The sequence below is a fragment of the Trematomus bernacchii genome, unplaced genomic scaffold (assembly GCF_902827165.1).
Source record: "Trematomus bernacchii unplaced genomic scaffold, fTreBer1.1, whole genome shotgun sequence".
In the NCBI taxonomy this organism is placed as follows: domain Eukaryota; kingdom Metazoa; phylum Chordata; class Actinopteri; order Perciformes; family Nototheniidae; genus Trematomus; species Trematomus bernacchii.
Window position 1 is genome coordinate 2,674,742 of NW_022987685.1, and position 21,679 is coordinate 2,696,420.

The following is a 21,679-nucleotide window of genomic DNA, read 5'->3' on the forward strand; positions in this document are numbered from 1 at the left end:
GAAAGACCAGCATCGCGGCAGAAGCAGTGTACTCAAAACGTCAGTGCCAATTTATTGCTGTTCAGCTGAGAACAACTTTTGATAACTTCTCACTTTATGGGTGCTTGGCTTTTAAGACTGCTGCCAAAAAAGACACCATTTGAGGGAAACAGATGCAGGATATCATGTGTGGAAAATGAGTGAACAAAAAGGAGGGAGATAAAACTTTGCAGCTTGAGCAACGCTTTGATCTGGTCTACCTCAACGCAGTAAAAGCGGGGAAAAAACGGAATCTCGCTGCAGGAGAGCAAAAGAAAAAGTGGAATAGAGTACCATGGGAATTCAGACTTCTGTAGCCAGTAACCTGCCATTCATTCTTCAAGAGCATACTCTTGTATTGTGCAATAAAAAGAGACAGAAAGTAGTGTAAAGACCTGGAAATGCTCAGGATTGTAATAGATAAATTGTCTTAGAGTGATGACTTCAGGTTGTAAAATAGTATATAACATATGTTAGGAATCATTGTTTTTCAATCAAGATGTAACTGATTAGATGAGTTTAACATATGTCGGATACAACAAAGATGGAGCCTCCTGTCATCAGCGTTTTTGACATGATCTTCCCTGATATTATTGCTATGCTAGGGGAAGAGGAAACCAGAGTAGAGAAGACGGAGGAGAGGAGAGCATCTTTCGTCTTCTATAGTGAAGATGCCAAAGTTAACAATGCACAGCACGCACTGCGGGGAAATTGTGGTAACACGGGTTGAGAGGTGAGGCGGTGAAAGCTCTGGTATGGTGTGCAGAGAGACCTCAGGGAGGGGGGAGATAAATGGGAGTGCAAGGCAGCCAGACAGGCTTTCCACAAGACAAAGGGAGATTGTTTTGACGGCGGAAGATCTGCGGAGTGTGAAAGACACTAAACGACAGGACATGCACGCTCACTCTCAGACACCAGCTTAAATCTCTCTCCCTCACATCCTAAAAGACACAATCTTTTACGCTCTGGATCATCAAACCAGGAAGTTTTGTGCTTTAGTGGAGAGTTTATTTGGAGTCGAGAAGGTAGAAGTAGAAGAACAAGAAGAATGTACTTTGGTAAGGAAAAAATTGCACTTAAAAATACTCATTATGCAATATATTATTGTATTAAATAACACGTTTTACTCAGATCCTTAACTTAACTAGTTCCACAGTGTAAGTCTCTACTCTCTTACAACTTAAAGTCCTGTATTTAAAAGAAATATTAAAAAAATACACATTATTAGAAGAAAGTACTAAAGCCTCAAACTCAAAATGACTAAGCATTATATGATTGTATTATGTAACTACTTTTATCCTCATAGGTATGCCCTTAAATCATTGCAAACTGTTTAAGCGTCTAGCATTTTGAGAAGGTAATTTATTTGCCTTCATGGCGAGCGATAGATGAGAAGATGGATGCTACTAGCTAGAGCGAGCAGAAAGTTAGCTTAGCTTAGCATAAAAATAGGAAACAGAAAAAAACCTCTTGGCTAATTCTGTCCCAAAGATTAACAAAATCCACCCTGCCAACACCTCTAAAGCTCATTTAGTTAGCCAATATCTCACCGTTTTATGGGTGCTTACGTTCTTATTATACATCCATGGTGCTTACATGCCAAACGATTTATTGGCCAAAACCAGTAACTTCCTGGAATCTCCACTGGTTGCCCGGTTCACGCCAACAAAAAGTCAGGAACATAAACCTCCCAAAAAATAGCAACAGTTTTGTGTGGGTTGAACTAAGATATCACATGTTCATTATTGAGCTATAGAGATACCAAAGTCTTGCAATGATACAATATTTGTATGGAGGGGACCTTTTTTGAAAATAGTTAGCAATATGTTCACTTACAGTATAATGTGCTCACATGGTGCATCTTCATAAATAAAGATTTGTTTTATGGAAAACAAGTCCAGATTTATGAGGGGCTCAACAACAAGGTTTTTTAACATATAATAATGCTTCATTTTGGGATATTGTTTATTTGGATGCAAAATCTAGACTAAGTGTCGTTGAGAGTATAGTATAGCATCTTTTAGAGATGTGAGTAAATGCTCTGTGAGTTTCCACCACTCTTTTCAAGTATACATTATTATGTACCTGCTGTGTTGCTTCCATTAGCAATCATCATCTGTGAGGAGAAATGTTTCACGGCCTGTTGCTTGTCCGTCTCTGGCCTCATTTAAATCAAATCATCAGGCAGTTAAAAGCTTTAGTTCTAAACCATTTACCTCGGATGCATTCTGCCTAAGTATTTAACTAGGTGTGAAATTAACTGTGACTCTTCTTGTTAAAGAGCGACATTTCTTTAAAGGTTTGTAGAAAAACAAACTCCTGGGAACTGTCAGGCCGGGCTCTTGGCTCTGCTGGTGTGGCCCAGCGGGCGGTATCATTTCTGATTCCTGAGATCCGGTCCAAGCTCTTGTGAACTGGCTGCAATTCAGCGACTGGCAAGAGCCTTTCTGCCCCGGGAGCCAATCATAATCTGTACTGCCTTGCATAATTTCAGATATACGAGGCTGAATATTAGGCTGAGGTCGCTGAATATGGTCATCTTTAGCAATGATTATAAAGTGAAGTAGGAGTCTTGTTTCATAGGGCTGCGGTGACATTTAATAATTACATTTGTCACGACTTCATTGCTCGCAGATTAATTCACTCACATTTTATTTGCTCTCATGAGGCAAACAGCTGGAAAATGGCATGTATAAATATGAGATCTTCATGCTGGTATTATCTTCAGGTGGCAGATATATGCAGCGACAGCTCTGGGCGCTTATAATGAAGCTGTGGTGACATTCACTCACTGGTTAGATCTCAGGCTGGAGCCTAGCTGTAATAATTGGCCAAACTTTGACATTTCAGCACTCTGTGCCACACCTCAGCTCACCTCCCAACTCCATCACTTTTTCCATCTCATGGTATTTCATTTAGAAGAGATTAAAACTTGCACGTGATTCACTGGGGTTACGCAGCAGGGAAGTAAAGTGTTAACTGTAGCATCCTCTGATTTTCACATGGGGGCTTTTTGATTAAAAGTGTGTAAATTGCTCTGTAAATATTTATTTTCCACATTATTACCTCCTTATGGTTTCACCCTGCTGAGATTAATAATGGGAAAAAAAGTAAATTGTGCTTACATATAGTCCCCAGCTTCATTATGAGGTGAGATCTTTTGTAGTTTGTATGAGATGTAATGATTAAGCGCAGATGTGAGGCATTCTTACATATCCATCCCAGCCAAAAAAGCAACAGGTGTAAACTGTCTCTGACTTTGATGTGTGTTTTGTTGAAACAATTAGATGCAAACAAAGTCAGAATAATGGGCCTCTGTGTAAAGTTTCCTGTTTTATTATCATTTTCTGTTCAACCGCATCATGACATCGATGTAGAATTTACTCAAAAAAAGCAGTTGAAAGCCTTTAATTTATCCTGGATAATGTAACGTGAGGAGGCTGTTTACAAGCAAACTGTAAAAGTTCATTAGATCCTTTGTAACTTCAATAAAATATATAGGAAAATGCCCATATAAAACAGAAATGATATGTTTTTAAGGTATGGATAGAGGCATGCAACAAAAGCCCAGCTGTAAACAGTAACGCAGTTTATTGTCTGCAAAAAGAAAATGCCGCAATTAAACATGCCTTGTGTGCTATGCATGGTAATGACTCCCATAAAAAGCTGAGGCCGAGAGGCATTCCTGCAGCAACTTCTGAGCGCAAGGCGTATGTGCAGTGAAACCACACCAGAGCTGCAGACCCAGCCTCCCCCCCCCCCCCACTCCCCTTTCCCACCAACCGCCCATAATTACGCTTATTGGCCCCTTGTTTTATGTATGTTTTTACTGTACACTGCAGCAGTGCATAGCAGAGAGCCTGGATGTTTGGAAGGACTTTGCTGGAAAAATGGGATATAAGAAGCTCCCTACCTGCTCAGATGCAATGAAAAGAAAAATGGTCGCCCACTATATCTTTCACCTCACATACTGTTGTATTTCTTCTAGTGTTACACGTCCTCTCATCACCAGTATGCAGCTGCAGTCTGACAGTGTGAAAACAATGGAGTGATTCCCAGCACTAAAAATGCCGTCTCAAACTTTAGTGAGAACGTAAATTCAGTCGGAGCACAGTTTAGGTTAGCTCTTTCTAAAGAGATTCCACACACGTTCATGCTGATGGCTCCATGAATGCAAAATGATGTTCTGCATTGTTCACTAAAAATTGGCTTCACTCATATTTGCGCTGCTGAATAATGTTCATTTCGTACATAATAACCTCTATTGTGCCATTTGTATTTTTGTATCTTGTTCTTAGGGAGATGCAGGCTCCTCTGCAGCTGGCATCAAGGTGAGAGCTAAGCTAACTTCAGTTTCTTCATCTTTATGAGGATCACCATCTGTTTATACATTGAATTGCTGCTCAATAAAAAAAATACTCAAACTTTTTCTTTTGTAGACGTTAGTTTAAAAATATATATATATTTACGTAAAGTAGCTTTACAAACTGTTAACCAGCTAACTGAGCAGTAGCATATGTTCTCAAGCTCAATATCCTCTTAATATGACAAATTATGGAAACCTTTTATCGACTTTATACATTATTTCCACATGAGTGGGTTTTTAACCCCAAACTGCATTTTTATGTAGTATGTCTTCCTTTATTAGTTTGCAATTTGAACTCTGAAGTTAGCAGTTGATAAGCTCTTACAACCTATAGAGAGCATGGGAATAACCCTGTTACATGAAGCTTATGTTAGCTTATTTATCAATTAAAAGTTGCTCAAAAAACTCAGAAACACATAGTCTTAGTAGTGCATTCACAAAAAGCTGCTTCAACCCAGTCCCTAAAACAAATCAGTAGTAAAGAAAACTCTTTGCATCTTTTACAGGGAGAACCTGGAGAGTCTGGACGAGGTGGAACAAAGGTAATAACTGCTACACATTTCTCTTTCATACGCAGTAAAATAGTACATAAATATAAGTGAACGTAGCAGTATGGTAGCCATATGTCTAACATTGATATAGCTTTCTCTGCTGATACGTCACTATTGGAGTAAAATACTTGATATTCAGCAACAGGTCCTTCTCAACATTCAGTGACTGGATGAAGATATTTCTTACCACTGTGAATTGATACATCTAAAGAAGCGTTAACTTTTAAGTTGAAACTGGAGTCTGTTGGGCGAGATAAAATAGTTTGGATAAATGAAATCAGAAATGTAATGATGTTGGTAGTTTTTTGGTTCATCACAGAGTTCTGAGTAATAAAGGGATTCTGATTCTGATTTTACTTTCACTTTGGCTTGAAACTAGTTTTGAGCCATGCAGCATTAAGCCCCACTTCATACCCCACTTGGATACATCTTTTGGATCTTTTTGCACCATTTAATTGTTCGCTGTACTTGTCTTGAGTCTCAAACATGCAGGTGCTCCCATTACTTTGCTTTACATCAGTCTGAATATGTTTTTTTCAAGCCATATTTCTTAGGATGAATCTTCTCTCTTAGCCATTTGTATTCATGTGTCTGACACAGGGAAGAACATTGTTAAGGAAGCAGTTGCTGATAACTAATAAAGCAAGCATGCAGCATAAGAGCAGCTATTTTCCTGCAAAAATAAAAGCCATTACTCGTCCCTTGGCCCATCTAATTACAGTTTTTAATCCCAAGTGCTGCGCCCCATTAATCCCCCCTCTCTTTTTCCAGACAGACAGAAGGGGCTTTTAGCAAATGTCTTGTTTTTTTTCCATGCCATACTGCAAAGACAACACTAACTATTTTATGACTGCTTTATCTTATCTCTCATTTTACAGCCCTTCTGCTTGTGCTGACACACTTACACGTTGTATTTCTCCTCAAAATGGCCATCGTGAGATTGAGTTGTCGCTCCCCGTTAAATACTACCATTGGGTGGCATTCAAGTGTCGTGGAGGTAGCAGTCTTTTATTCATTAGTTTGACAATGCCTTCGTTTCGCCACAATGGAAATGTGCAGCCCTCTCTCTCTCTGATCCCCTGAGTTCATCATTCTTCTGCGGCGCTAATCATTTCTTTGCGTATGCCATAAATAAAATGGTCCTAATGGAGCATTAAATTATCCAGACGTTTTGTTTTGGAAGTCTTGCAGTACTCCTCGGCAGAGACTTGACCTCTGATTTTTCCACAGTTGAATAAAAAAGACGTGCATATAATGAGAGTTCTCAGCTTGACGATGACCCGACCTTGGTAGCGGAGGGAAAAGTCCAGCAGCGCCAAACTCTAATGACCTTGAAGCCGCGCAGCAGCTTCTCTAATCCAAAATATCTGACAGCATTTGCTTCCAGAAACCAGAACTTTTCACACCTGCCCAAACCAATACAATTCAAAGAACAATCCAATGCACTTTGTGAAAGGTTGCGTGTTATAACCAGCACTAATCACGCTGTCAAGCCACGGCTGCATGAGTTGGTTTGCAAGTGCATGTGCAGTACCTTCTGCTAGTGCTTACCGCTAGTGACAGTCGCAGAGATTCAGCAGCTTGATAGCCAGAGGAAAACACAAACACAAAATTAAGTCTAGAGCTAATAGAACCCCAAATGAGGCTCGACTCAGCTTAGCTTGGCTTGGCTGTAACATGTCACACTCTTCCTGTGTAGGGAGAGCCAGGACTTCCAGGGCTGCCTGGACTCCCAGGGATAAAGGTAAATGCTTCGCTGTTTCTATCCCCGATCATCCCCCCCCCACTGTTGTCCTGTCCATCCTAAACCCAGCCAGCCCATCGTCATGTCTCTCATCAAGTCTCTTAATCTTGCTTTTCCTGCTGTGTGGGATGTGCACCAAGACTGCAAGTAGGCCTCCTATGATAACTTGGACGATATATTTTCCCAGAAATAATCGCAATACAGGATATTATTGACCATTTTATGCCACTGATATAATAGGAATCTAGTAGCATTAGAACGCAAGATGACCCTTTTCAAATCCATCCAAACCAATAAGGAACACTGAAAGCTGTTGAAAATATAGGCGCAATCTTCTAATGGTGGAGACTTGACCTATGATTTTTCCACAGTTGAATAAAATAGACTTTCTCAAACGTGTATATAATGAGAGTTCTCATCTTGGCGATGACCTATTGATTCTTCTGGCATCATGTCGGCTAACTAAGGGTGACATTCTTATGTTAATAATAATATTAGTTATGTACATTTTGTGGCTCAAACTAACTGAGACCAAAGACTCGATGCTAGAGGTCTTAAAATGAATGATTGGACAACTTGATTTGACTTCCTGGACGTAGCTACAAGAGACTCACTACAAAATGTGTCAAAACGGTTCTGCTCGTTAAGAAGACAAGTTTCATTTTTATTAAATAATTTAGATTTCTACTTGTTTTACTTGCTTATTTAATGTATAATAAATAAATCACAGCACAGGGTGAGACATTGTATTATTTCGCTGCCATCTTATGCTTAAAAAACACAGGGTTATTAGCTTTATATATCACCTGAATGCAGGGAATTTTCACGCAGCATGATGATATAATGCTTGTTGCTGTTTTTTCTTTCTCTTGTAATGTGCTGGCCTTGTAAAACCAAAAGGCCTTTCATTTGACATTTATATACTCTTGTTCTTACTTAAGTGGCCTGACTGCTTGATGGATTCTAACAATATTTTTGCTAACGTTGCACTCTCGCCTTCTGAGCTTGCACTTTGTTCTGCTGATTCTTGGCTGTGTATCCAATCATATTTTTTAAAGTTTGAGCGGCGAGTGTCCATTACCTCTGCTGAGGTTTCCACAGTTCCCTGGATGGGAACAGACGGTATAGCAATTAAGTTATTTCACAAATCAAACGTGAATCAGGCGTCACACTTCATACTGGAAGCTCATGAGTGCAAGTGCAAAGACGTTGAGGTGGCCTGCACACTTTAACAGAACACTTCTAGTGATGAGTTTCTAACAAGGTCAGTCGTAACGTCTATTAAAGCCCGTGAGAGGGAGTCATTAAAGGTCCCCTATTATACTGTTTTATATCAATATATAATAGGTCTCAGATATATATAAAACATATCTCTGAAGTGTTTTGCTCGAAATACCAAACAGATCATGCATTGCAGCATCCCATAATCCCCTCTGTTTCAGCCCTGTTTCAAAAGCGCTGATTCTGTGTCTGTTACTTTAGATGAAAATAAGGAGCCATTCCCCACGCCCCTCTGCGAGATATTTGGTTAAAAATAACACAATATTGCTCTAGGAGGAGATTCAGGTGATAAGGTGGGGGGGGGGGGGGGTTACCTTGGTTGGTGATTGGCTAATGGTTACACAAGCCAAAAAATCGTTATGACATCATAAAGTGACCAAAATCTGATCAGCTCATTTTCAGACAGGTTTTTATAGAAATGGATCAGGGCAAAAAGTGAGCGAATCCTTTTACCTGAAACGTTCAGAATCTCTTTACACAGAGGGGACACATGTTGATGTAGAAAAGACATGAAAAAGTTGATTTTGCATAATAGGTGACCTTTAATGTATGTGAAACCAGTGGATAAATTAACAAAGTGTTAATTTGTGTTTGTGAAATGCATGCTTGTCGTTTGGAATAAGTTTGTCCATGCATCTTGCGTTTTTGTTGTAGCGGACGTATGGATCATGGGGAATAATACATTATTTTTCTATTTCTTTCAGGGTGAGCCTGGATACCTCGGGCCCCAGGGAGAGCCAGGGCTCCCAGGACTCCCAGGAACTAAGGTGGGTCACTTTGACATCCCAAAGTAATCTTTAATCTCAATGTGAGAGCGACACTTGGCGTTTTGACTCAAGGACAATGAGTGCGGAGAGCTTTGACAGGTCTTTATCACAACCTGTCAGTGTGATCGTCAGCAATGCCTCTGGGTTTAGTATCCATTATTGTCACTACACCGAGGTGATTAAGCCTCTATTTCTTCAAAATGTCACTTGGAAGTGTTCGGAATGAGCTAATCCTCCCAGCTCCCTTTGAGTCGTGACATTATCACACTGATAATCCAGGAGTGATTGTCCTTTTGCATCAGGATGAATTAGCCTTGCCTTGCCATCATGGTATAGCTGGAAAAAGAGGGATATTGCAGCAAATATCGAATTCTTCCTTATGCTCAGGTCTCTGGGTTTGCCCATTTTCTAAGAGGGTCAAACCAAGACTCTGCATTTTTTCTGCCTGTCAGTAATCATAGGTAAGCATTTATTTGAAAAGAGAGCCAAAGCCTAATGTACTCTACAATGCTGAGTAATGGTTGTGTTCCAATTGCTTTTTAAGTATCAGAAAGAAGTCATAAAGAGTATAGTTACACCACACCTCCCTCTACTGGCTGCTATGACTCATTTCACATAAAGCACACTTCTATGGATTTGTTTTTATTGATCAACTTTAGCACAGAGAGGTCTTGACGCTTCTGTTGTTTTCTTTAAAAGAACATTTCACCTCTGGGTCACAAACCAGAAAGGATGTTGTGCTGACTCTGCATAAATATCCGCGACTCACCATGTAAATCTTGTCAAGTAAGCAATTTCATGAGAAGAGTGGGGAGCGCTTATAAGACATTCCTGAGTCATGTCAATACTGTTAAACATGGAGATGAGTAAAGTTCACAACTAAAGGAAACCAACACTTGTTTTATTGAAGCGAGACAGGATTAACATCACAAAGCAAAACACAACAACAAACCTCTCAATATTTCTGACAATATATCGTGACAACATTGTAGGGATGCTTCCAAAAAGTATTAATATAATGAGTTATAAATATCTGCTATAACAGTCTGGTAAGTTCAGACATCACTTAATTGTAAAGTAACCTTTAAATATATGAAAATACACTTATTACATCTTCCAAAATCTAACATTATACCTAGTCTAGTATCAGGATATTGATATTATATGGATGTATTTCACAACCTTAGCGATATTGTGAAGGTGCAGGACAGTCTATTGTTGAGCTTTATTGTGAGTGAGTTTGCAAGTGTAAAGGAGCCATATGAGTGTGAAATACAACATACATTTAAAAAAGCATGGTAGGAGAAATGGAGTTTACTGGCTGGGTTGGGTTTCCTAATTTTGCTTTGCTGTGTGAGGCACTTCTCGATTTGTTTTACCTTTTTTCTTGAGCAGTTTGTTGTTCTTTTGTCTGTGCAGGGTGATAGAGGCGACCACGGGCCACAAGGAAAGGGAGAAAGAGGAGAAATTGGACTCTTGGGACCAAAGGTCAGTCACTTGAGACACAAACGACTCAAATGATGTGGGAAAAAAGGATTTCACAGCAGTGTGTCTTTGAGAGCTTCACAACTGTCTTGTAAGCGATGTGTTTGATAGGTTTTTGCTGCCATCTAGAGCCTTGCAGATTTAAGCACACACTTTTGTAGTTTTAAAAAAGCGATGGCTGATTCAATTCATCAAATATTTAGTAATGTTAACAAAGAGCGCTGGATAAACCATTACAGCCTGTAATAGCTTCAAGGATTTCCCTGGAGTCTGCACAAAGTAAACCAGAACGAAATGAGTTTCCCATTGTTTATGTCTGGCACTTACCCAGCAGGTAGCTTAAGCCCCAGTCTAAACTTAGACGAGCCACAGATCAGCTTCACATCCTATTAGAAACCCCCAAAGCGGACCCCCTGCTTCATCAACAATAAAGTTCAAATAAACACTTTCTCCATGCTCGGCTGATATGACATATTAAAAGCTGGATATGTCAGAAAAGCTGACCGGGCTGCTCTCTCGGGACACGTTAGTAATATTTCCTGTGTGAAATGTACTTTTTAAATGCATTGAATTTGTTAAATGATGACTTTGACTTGAGCCTAGGAAAGAAAGTTTGTTATTTTTCCAATGTCATGTTTATATCGTAAGTACTTAGCTTGTCTTTTTTAACCGATGACTCTTTTCTCCATTTGTGTTTTCTTCCTCCCGGCAGGGTTCCCAAGGAGAGGGGGGTACACCTGGTACTAAAGGGTCAAAGGTGAGTTAAGCAGATGTGTTTTTCTTTAAATGTGATGCCTTTATAAACTGACCCTTTAATTAAAGTTTGCACCTGATTCCTATCCTGGATTTTCACCATTCTATGTTCACTGTTTTTTTTAGTCGGTAAAGTGTCGGATCCATGTTCTGTGGAAATGTCATACATCAAGCACTTCTTTTGAACATTTCATCAAACTAAACAGATGTAAAGTGTTTTGGCTGGAGTGAAATCCAATATTGGACATTATATTAATTTGATTTAATACATGTTAGCATTGTTGCACTAAGAGTGTAGCAGGTCTGCGCAATGCAAAGCTATAAATAAAAAAAGACATTTTCACACTGATGTACGAAAGGCATTGAAAAAACATGTTACATTTTTGTTTGTTTTTGAGCTATTTAGTTTCTGTAACATGCTTTCAGACAACTGGAAAGAAAGCCTCAAATTCAAAATTAGGAGTATATTTTCTAACTTTTTTTCGTTTGTGTTTGTAGTTTTTTCCTAAATTCTCAAAGTTAGCATTACATAATGCCTCTTTTTCATATTCAAACATAACATTTCAGAAAACTTTAAATATAATCTTAATGTCAGTAATGAACTGGGGAAGGTTCATCGTGATAAATGTTAGTTACATGATCTTTACCCTATTCACTTTTAGTATGTACAGAATTTTACAGTATGTATTTTTAAAGGCTATTTCCCAAACTTTGTTTTTCTCCACTTCAGAAACACTAACATACACCGACCTTTCCAGTTTCATATATTTGTTTATCATTCATAGCCTGATTTATATCACATTGTATTCCTTAAAGAATTATATCTATTATAAAATATTATACCTTATTCATCTGGGACATCTCCATAATAAAAGCTACAATTAAGAGTGAACAATTCATATACAGGACTATTATTTGTCACACTTTGATTTAATTCTCATTACTATAAATTCTTGTACCATAATAATGATGTGTATATGAGTTATGTTGCCAAAACTGCTCCACATAATAGCTAAAAGTAGGAAGTGTATTAATAGCAAATGCAATTATGGATTTACTTTTCTTATTCTTCTCACATTAGGGGGAATATGGAGATAACGGAATCGTGGGATCTGTTGGCCCGAAGGTAAGCAAACATATTAAATAAAATAACCTCTGCATGATGATTTAAGATTACAAAAGATAATAATTTCACATGACATGCTGCACTACACAATGCTAACCACCGGAGGGCAGCAGTCCCTTTTTCCTTTTTTTTTGGAAAAGAGTCATACTGATTAAATGTTTATTATGTATACATTTGGTGCATGTGAATTTTTCTTAATGTGAATCTGTGCAGGGCCCCCCCGGGCAGAAAGGAGACCAAGGAGCCACAGAAATCGTCGACTACAACGGAAACATTCAGGAGGCTTTACAGGTCAGACCGGGCATCACCTAACTCCCTGTCATTGTGATTATGTTGATTTAAAAACAAGAAAATCTGAAAGAGTGTTTTACAACACGTTTAAATGTTAAACCATACAGAAGAAACATGACATATATTCAGATAAACCTGCAAGTTGTGATGTTTGTTTAGCTTCACTATAAGCTGACTTATCTTTTGACCATGACTCACATTTTCAAACTCCTCCAAGAAAATGTTTTCTTTACATTACTGTGCAACACCCTCAATCCATCACGATTCAGCATATGATCTACAGATAAACAGGCACATCTGTTCTTTAATAAATAACACCTCTGTGCTGACACAAAGGTTTCTTTCCCGTATGACCTTTGCAATCTTATCTCCTCCACACTACCGGCCTTCTGCAGAAGATTACCACTATTACAGTAACGGTAATAACCTCTGTGTACTGCCTGTATTGTATTCATCCTCCCCCTCGCATGGGCCCCACCCTGGTTTGCACGGCCTCGCTGTGTTTGTGCCGCCTCACCCAGCTTAACTAAATATAAAACAGTATGCAGTGCTGCGTACAGTATTAGTCTAGTTGCTAGCATTGCAAACCTGGAAATGTTGAGTACACCAACGTTTTTTAATATAAATTCATAGTAGGGATCCCCAGCACATAGAAACTGCCGGATGCTAACTTGCATATGTTGGGAAATGTGCACAATTAGCATAAGTTGTGTTAATTGAAATTAATTGCATTATAGCCTATGGTAACAATAGTAAAACATGATTTTGCCGATTTGAACAATTTCTTAGTGGTTTTGGACATTATTGAGGGTGCTGAATCCAGCAGGATCATTTTCAAGATAGAAAATGGCAGTATTAACCAGAGAATGGCAATATTTGTACTCTCGGTGGGCTGATTTTGACTATTATGAGTAGTGTTGCAACAATTGATAGAGAGCACAAGATGAAAATGATTATCTCTACTGTGGACAATCTTTTCAAATAAATAGGCAATCTGTCCAGTCCAAATGATCTAGAGACCCTTAATCTCAAATGCAGCCCACTGAGAGTACAAATATTGTCACTCTCTGGTTAATACTGCAATTTTCTATCTTGAAAATGTCAGAAATGGACACAGCGTCATCAATAACACCCGAAACCAATTTGGTCAAAACTTTTTTCAACTATTGTCCCCATAGGCTATAATGGTAACTAAGTAAGGGATAATGTGCAGCGAGGCGGCCATTATGGGTAAAAGAACACCCGACAGGCTCTGATCAGCCTGTCGGGTGTTCTTTTACCCATAATGACCGCCTCGCTGCACATTATCCCTTACTTATTACAAGGCCACATTCTCAACAAAGTAACGACATGACTCCCAATATTAATTAAAATGCTTTTATTGATTTAAAAAATAGTATTATTGATTTAAAAAATAGTTTTATTGATTTAAAATGACATGCATCCGCTAAGAAAAATAGTCCGTTGTTACCGTTTGAACTACGTAGCAACGGCAGGAACTCCTTCGATAGCGTTTTGAAAACATTTGTTGCTTGCTTTAAAAGTAGCACAATTCATTATGTCAAACTTTGGAAAGTATCTATATCCCTGCCCTAATGCCACAGTAACTGGCAACTGAATATATTTTGCTGTTTGATGTCTGGACCGTTGAGTAAAAAGGACCGCAGCTCCGTGTTGAGGGTTTCTGCCCCGTTACTTCTCCGCTGTTTTCTTGTCCTTCTTGTCTTTTTCTTTTCTTCGCTGGGGACTCATCAGCCACTAACCATCCATCCAAATTACTGTGCTCTCCAAATATATCCTCCATGTTGCTCTCAGACGGTAGACAGCGGAAAACTAAAGACAAGCAAACAGTTTCGGCCAAACTGTATACAGTTAAATCGACCGGACTTCTTTCTGCAGATGTGAGCGTCCATAACAACGGTCAATAAATCCTTGACAGTGGTCTGTACTACTGGATTAACAACGTTTCACGTGTTCTGAATTGACCAATCAGAATCGAGTATTCAACTAAACCATGTAATAAAGCGAATTATCAACACTTGTGCTAATTGTGCAAATTGCCCAACATATGCAAGTTGGCACCTGGCAGTTTCTATGTGCTTGGGACCCATACTATACATTTCTATGATACAACTTTGTTGTACTCAACATTTCCAGGTTCACAATTGGAAACTGGCTACTGGACTATAGGTGTACATAAATACACATTTTAATCGTTTAACATCGTCCAAACATGATTGCTTCAAATTCAAATTGAATGTCAGTAAACTCCAGTTTGATCATTAAAGAAGCAACAACATCATCACTCATCTGTCAATTATCATTTTTATTGGGATGTTGTAGCTAACATGTTTTTGAGCATTGTACTTCATAACTGATTGCTAATATGTTTTGTCCTGTCAGCAAGTCATTTCATCGTGATGGTCAGCTCCATTCGATGAAATGGAGCTCCTTGCATTCAAACATTTAACCCCAATTACAAGTATGTTTAATTTCTGATAGAAATTCCCCTCCTGTGTCTGTTTCTGTTCAGGGTCCACCTGGACCGCCCGGGCCCATCGGACCGGAGGGGGGCAAAGTAAACACTTTTTAATACTGTTTTAATAATTCCATCCTCAATGGTAAACGTGCAAACTACCAACAAAGTATTTGTATTCCTCTCACAGGGGGATCGTGGGATGCATGGCTTCCCTGGACTCGATGGAGAAAGAGTGAGTTCTTATATTTATTGTTAGTGTAGAACACAGGCCTTGTTCATTTCAGTTTATTCACATTATAAGAAATAAGAAAGAAAAGCCAGAACATTGTGAAGGAGAGGTAATGTATTTAAAAATCCATTTGTGTGTACATATTGAAACATGAATACAGAAATCTGGTTTATGTTCAATTTAGAAATTGTTTATTGAAGTTTCTGGAGAGAAGAGCAGATGATTTGCATCTATGATAACAACGAATTCCTCTCAAAAATATATTTTGTAAATGTAATTAAGGATAGTGGGACATGTGGAAGCTGATCGGTATAACAATAAAAAATACCAGATTTAATTAAACTGTAATAAAAACTTAAATGGGGAATCAATTAACAAACTTTTCTGAAGATAGCGATTGACTTGTTGAGTATTTTTAATGTTGTCTTTGAATATTTCTCTTTTGTATGTTTTTACATTTTTGTTACAAAATATAATAGATTTCTTCATATTGAGACAGAGTTGTACCATTTAAAAATTGATGATGGCTTCTGTCATTAGCTAAACCCTTTGTTACGTACACAGGACTTTCTAGTAGGAATATGCAGATTTGGAGACATTTCACGTTCTAATATTATATACGAAGACATTTGCAAACATATCTGCAGGGTGAATAATTGAAACTATAATTCCTTTGTATTCTCTCTCAGGGCTACAAAGGCTCTAAAGGAGACATGGGGATGCCCGGAGCTTCAGGGGACAAAGGAGGAACTGGTTTAACTGGCCTACCTGTAATAATCTATATATAAAAATATACATATTTACAGTATATTATCTAACATTTCCTTTGACTACGCCTCTTAAAAACTGTATTTATGTTCGTCTGCCCTCTGTCTCAGGGTGTGAACGGGATGAGAGGAGACAAGGGAGACGCAGGTCTGCCTGGTCTTCAAGGTTCTTCAGTAAGTCTCATTTATGAAATATTATTCGACATAAACTCACGTAGTATATTAAATAAGCCGTTCATTGCAAACTGACATACAGTCATGTGTTGTTCTGTTACTGTAGAACATAATTCATTGATTTGATGTTACTGTTTGCAGATCATCGGCACCCCAGGGCCATCAGGGCCCCACGGACCCCCGGGACCCATGGTGAGTTTTTCATCACAATTTTAAAAGAAAAATATTTTATCCATCTGAATCACAATCTGAATATTGTATTTTTTCTGGGGAAATTAGGTTTGTGACAGTTTAGAATAAAAAAAATATATATATAAGATAGAGTAGTGTAAAACAAATATTTGTATGAATATACAACAGATGAAGTACAAATGTGCAATAAGAAAATACAATAAAAAATAATACAAATATGTATATTAACATAAGAAATTAAGTTCAAATCTGCACATTGTACTACAATATATATATATCACAATAAATATGTAAATATTAAAATGCTATGTTAGAGATATTACATTAAACCAGTGTTATTATAGTTGAATAATTACACTGGTTATATGATTACACAGTTCAAGATGGAGTAAGGTGCTGCTGTGCAGGGAGGACTTGTATTCATAATTAAACAAGAGTATGTATTGTAATGAGGTGAACCTTAACATGCAAAACGATGACTTTCCTCCTCCCTGTGAACGAGCCCAACCAGTTTCTAGAGTTGTTGTGTTTCATTATTTTGGTTACAGGTTGTTCGATTACAATATGGCACAGAGCCAGTTCATATCAAAACACGTCCAAACCTCAAGGAACATACTGTATTATAGTCGGCTGTAATTCCACAGCAAGGTGTGCTCGTATGGGGGAAATAAGAAGACACTTAACAGAGCACCCTTCAATATCTGTGGGATGTTTCACAGTAGTGCACTTGAGATTTCGTGAGGGAAAATGTAAATAAATTACAGGTAGAAAGACATAAAAAAAGCTTGGTTTAGCTCTTTAAAATAAGAAATAAAATCTTGTTGATTATGAGTCAAGCCACAGAATAATATTTTGCAATGTTTTCTGTGTTTTCAGGGTCCCCATGGTTTCTCTGGAGCAAAGGTACATCACATTATCATGACTGTAATTAAAACAGACGCGCACTTGTATTAATCCTTATAGAATCAAATGTATTGCAATACCTTTCTATTATATATTTTTGACATATGTGTCCGTAGTTAAAGTTGAATAATTGTAGAATTTAGCTCTAGATTAATATGAATGCTCATAATTGTTTAGACATAGCATGTATTTAGCTGTCACTTACCTCCAGTAAGTGCATATATCCCCAACAATCTAAAGAATCTTGCATCAAGGTTTTAAATTATAACACTTCTGCCTGCTTCCCATGTTCCCTCTCTGTCTTTTTTAGGGTGAATCTGGTTTGCACGGTGTGAAGGGTATCCGAGGAGAAACAGGACACAAAGGGGACCGCGGGCCGCTGGGTCTGCCCGTAAGTAAAGCCGTGCATCATGGGAAATGTGAAACCACAAAGCCTTGCCCTTTTATTTCCTCAGACATCCATACAGTAGGAATCTCTCATTTCCAGGGGCGGTTCTGGGGGGGGGGGGCAACAGGGGCCAGTGCCCCCGTAACACTGACCAGGGACCCCCCCTGTGGCCCCCCTCCAAAATAAAGGTTACAATATTACGATTTATTGGAACTAAATAAATTAGAGACCCGGATGAACAGTGGAGATTAACTGTTTATGTGTTTTAATTCAATTGTCACTTAAAGTTACTAAAAAAAATACTTTAAATGAAAAAAACTACTGAAACAAAGGACTATAACTTACATTTACTAAAACAAATACCAATTACTGTATTTTATGTTTTTTTTACACAATTACTTTATACTGTTTTTGTCTTTTTAACCCTCTTTTATTGTGCCCCTCTCATGAAATAACTGGCCCCAGCCTGGCCCCCCCAGTAAAATTGGTCTAGAACCGCCACTGCTCATTTCTATTTAAGCCCTGTGTGATTTTTTAAAATTGTGCATTTGAGTGTGTGTGTGTGTGTGAGTGTGTGTGTCTCTTTATATATCTCGTTTTCCATTTTCTGTCTGTGGTTTTCTGTGTGTAATGTAGTTGTTGTGAACCCTGCCATCGACCTGTCCTAATAACAGTGTTCATCTGTAACTAATCCCGCCTTGTTCATGTCACTCATACCTCCATAACCTCGCAGGGAGCATCCGGCTTGGACGGCAAGCCCGGAATTAGGGTGAGTGTCATGTGACCGAGAGGCTTCACCCCTCCCAACTGTCTACTGTCTCCCCCCCCCACCCCCCCCCCCCCCCCCACCCTTCATACAGTCCCCCCTTTCCTCAGATGAGTTACCACCATCATTCCATTTTATCGTGTTTCACTGTGACTAAGAAGGCAGTTAAGAGGCACTATATTTTTTACAGTACACTAATAAGAGACTTATAGAGCATACTTTGTGTCAAATTAGACCAAAACTAGAATTAATATGTACTTTCTTAGACATTTAATAAACACATTTATATCCTAATAAGAGGTCATGCACCACTGTAATGAGAAACCTGATATGTTAGACCCATCGTATACTACATTTAGACAACGGTACATTAAATTACACTCAAATAGCAAATCCTAATACACAATAGATGCCAATTTATAAGAGCAGAGTCAAGAAATCAAATAGTATATGCTTCATTTAGACTCGTATCTTGTAAAAGTGTATAAGATCTCCTTTTTGGTTTCTAATGGGAGTACAATTTGATATAATAGTGTGTAAGAATAGTACATTTTGGGTCTAATATGACAGTTTCTAATTACAGAGGTGTATAATTGGGGTAAACTGTTTGTGTAATATCTAACTAAGAACATATTTATTCTACTTTTGTCACGTTTAATTAGTGTACTGTGAAATAAAGTGCAACCTGAGGATCTATACACTTTTTCTTAGTTGTTTACATCTTATCTCAAGAGTTAAATGAAGCCACTCTTGAGTTTTATTCTCAGGATAAAAAGCTGTTGCAGCATTTCAGGCTGTCGTTTTGTCCCGTGTTGCATTAACTCAGCATTAACACACACTCATACATTAACTGTGTCAGCAGTGTTGTAAATGTCCCTCTGTGGCAAATGCACGTGTACGAGCAGCCGTTCTGTGTGCCGGTGTAGGGCTGGGAATATTGTACAAATGAACATGCTTTCCATCTATTTGTTTGGAAATGAATAAAAAAAAATACTATTTGCCATAACTCACCATGACAACACGACTCTCTGCAGGGCCAGGACGGGCCTGTGGGGCCAGCGGGGCCGGCGGGGCCAAAGGGCGACATCGTAAGATCCACATTTGGACTTTCACCTTATATCTGACTGATTTCAGCTTTTATACGAGATGTTTTATCTGTTTTACGTTATTGCAACACTGATTTATCTGTATTAGGGTGAGAGAGGAGCGTCAGGCGATCCAGGACCAAGGGGCCCTTACGGACTTCCTGTGAGTTTGATGAGCATATTATCATGTTGAAGACACACTATCTTGATGTATATTGATGCTCAATAATGTCAGCTACAAACAGTTAAATAATTACCCCTCTTTTTTAAATGTGCACGTTTTTTTGCTGCAGTAGGATTTGTGCAAACTTGATATGTTGTTGTTTATTTGCAGGGAGCTACTGGAACACCAGGCCTGGATGTAAGTCTCCAAAACCTTTTTATTTTATAGTTTTCTCTGAAGGCGCCTTTTTTTATTGTCAAAAAACGAAGCCTCAATTTGACCTCCGCCATCAGTAATTGTTGGATTCGTCCAAGGTGTGGATGATATAATAAATAAAAAGAATACATTGGGTAGCGTGATAATGAGATTATTGACAAATGATTCTATATACATGTTATTCTATAGATTTTAATTAATTTTTGAATGATAATCATGTAGTAAAAATCTGATACTGTGACAGCTCGAAGTCACATGATGTCCGTAAATCTAAAAAAAATATACCAAAAGTCAACAATAACTTGGAATATGATCTGTGGTTAAAGTTAGTACATGCATTCAGCAATTAGATTCAGATTATAAATATCCCAGCATTTGTCATATTACGTTTTTATATACACATATGCATTAAGTACAGATACTGGTTTTCTTTCTGTATTTTATGTAACGCTCCACACCTGATGCTAATCGCACAATCAGTGAAGGTTGACCTATTCATAGTTATGTGCATGTGGTTGCATTTGATTATTGGGAATGTCAGTTTTCCCTTTGAGATTTTAGAGATTTTAAAAGCCTCATATTTTTGCATTATTTACTTTTTCTTGTTTCACATTCCTCCACTTTCTTTTGATGTCTATATGTTTCGTTTTTCACCCTCTTTCAGCCCCTAATTTGTTGTTTTCAGCTTTTGTCAGGACAGCAGCACTCTCTCTTGTCCTTGCAATTAAAGCCAGAGTAATTGAATGGAGTTGTACTTTTGCAGGGGTTGCAAGGCTTAATAGGAGAGAAAGGCGACGTTGGGGAAAGAGGAGAAAAGGTAGATGTAGACAAGATGTTATGGCTTGTTAACACCTTAACGTCTAACAGAGGACTGATGTCAATGGACAGTAACAGGAAATAAAGAGGGTAGTGTATACGGTCGTTTGAAGAAATAGTGCACAAAAGGAATTTTCTATTAAAATATATATTTAAATGCGTCTTTATGGATTTAATTTAATTTTGACAGATATATACTGTATATAATTAAGACCTCCTGGACAGAATACCTTATTGACAAGAATTTTGATTACATAAATTGTATAAATGGCAACACATTTTTGGGAATTTTCTAAGATTACATTTGTAAACTTTCAGGAAATAAATGATAATATTCTCTGAGATTTCTTGCAACTATTTAATTATCTCAGAAAATTAGGGATAGACCGCCCTTTCCCTGGCTCTGTATTTATTTTTTATTAAACCAACAATGGCCCTCATTATACCATTGAAGATAACAACTCCATACAATTTAAAACATATTTCTCATAAAATACCATCCAGTCGGCTCAAAGTTTTGTTCTCCACTTTTGAATGATTTGTCATTTCATTTCTCAAAATCAAATCTCATTTTGAGGCGTGATTCAACATGTTTGCCTACATAAGTCCATTGACAACAGATTCTATAAATTCATATTTGTTTTATGTCTGTTGTTTCCATGCATGCACATACTTCAACATGTCCCTTCCATTAGATCCTGAGCCTGTTGATAACCCTTCCCTTTGCAGTGCTAAATCTGTCTGTTCCCACACTGACTAACACTTACAATGTGATTAGTAGATGCTTAAAGTCACTGAGAAACTGTATCCCATCCCTTAAAATAACACAATCAGTATTGGGCGTTCTCATGTCTGTTGACCTCAATATTTTCTTTACCTCACCTTGTCCAACTCAGATCCTTCTGTTCTCTGGAAAACACAATAATCAGGCACTGTCATAGCACTTTGATTAATGAGCTAATTTAATCAGACACAATAAAGTATAGAACAATTTTCAAGTATTATTTTGTACTGAAAATGGTGCATCTATTCTCATAAGAGCCATAACAGTGCCTGTGATATTACCTTTAAAGTTTGGTGCAAAGAAATGTCATTCTGAAATGTTTATGTATTTTGTTA

At 38.0% G+C, this 21,679-nt stretch overlaps 1 protein-coding gene across 1 annotated transcript in view; it reads left to right on the forward strand.

Moving 5' to 3' along the window:
- The window catches only part of LOC117487794 (collagen alpha-1(XXV) chain), a 137,694-nt gene that overhangs the window by 109,580 nt on the left and 6,435 nt on the right, over nt 1-21,679 (forward strand). Inside the window, 21 exon segments of the mRNA XM_034136460.1 lie at nt 4,317-4,349; nt 4,891-4,926; nt 6,635-6,679; nt 8,665-8,727; nt 10,147-10,215; nt 10,925-10,969; nt 12,047-12,091; nt 12,305-12,382; nt 12,778-12,801; nt 14,916-14,960; nt 15,049-15,093; nt 15,780-15,860; nt 15,969-16,031; nt 16,173-16,223; nt 17,100-17,126; nt 17,437-17,517; nt 18,248-18,283; nt 19,315-19,368; nt 19,475-19,528; nt 19,700-19,726; nt 20,508-20,561. Coding sequence (XP_033992351.1) covers nt 4,317-4,349; nt 4,891-4,926; nt 6,635-6,679; nt 8,665-8,727; nt 10,147-10,215; nt 10,925-10,969; nt 12,047-12,091; nt 12,305-12,382; nt 12,778-12,801; nt 14,916-14,960; nt 15,049-15,093; nt 15,780-15,860; nt 15,969-16,031; nt 16,173-16,223; nt 17,100-17,126; nt 17,437-17,517; nt 18,248-18,283; nt 19,315-19,368; nt 19,475-19,528; nt 19,700-19,726; nt 20,508-20,561 — 1,056 coding nt within the window.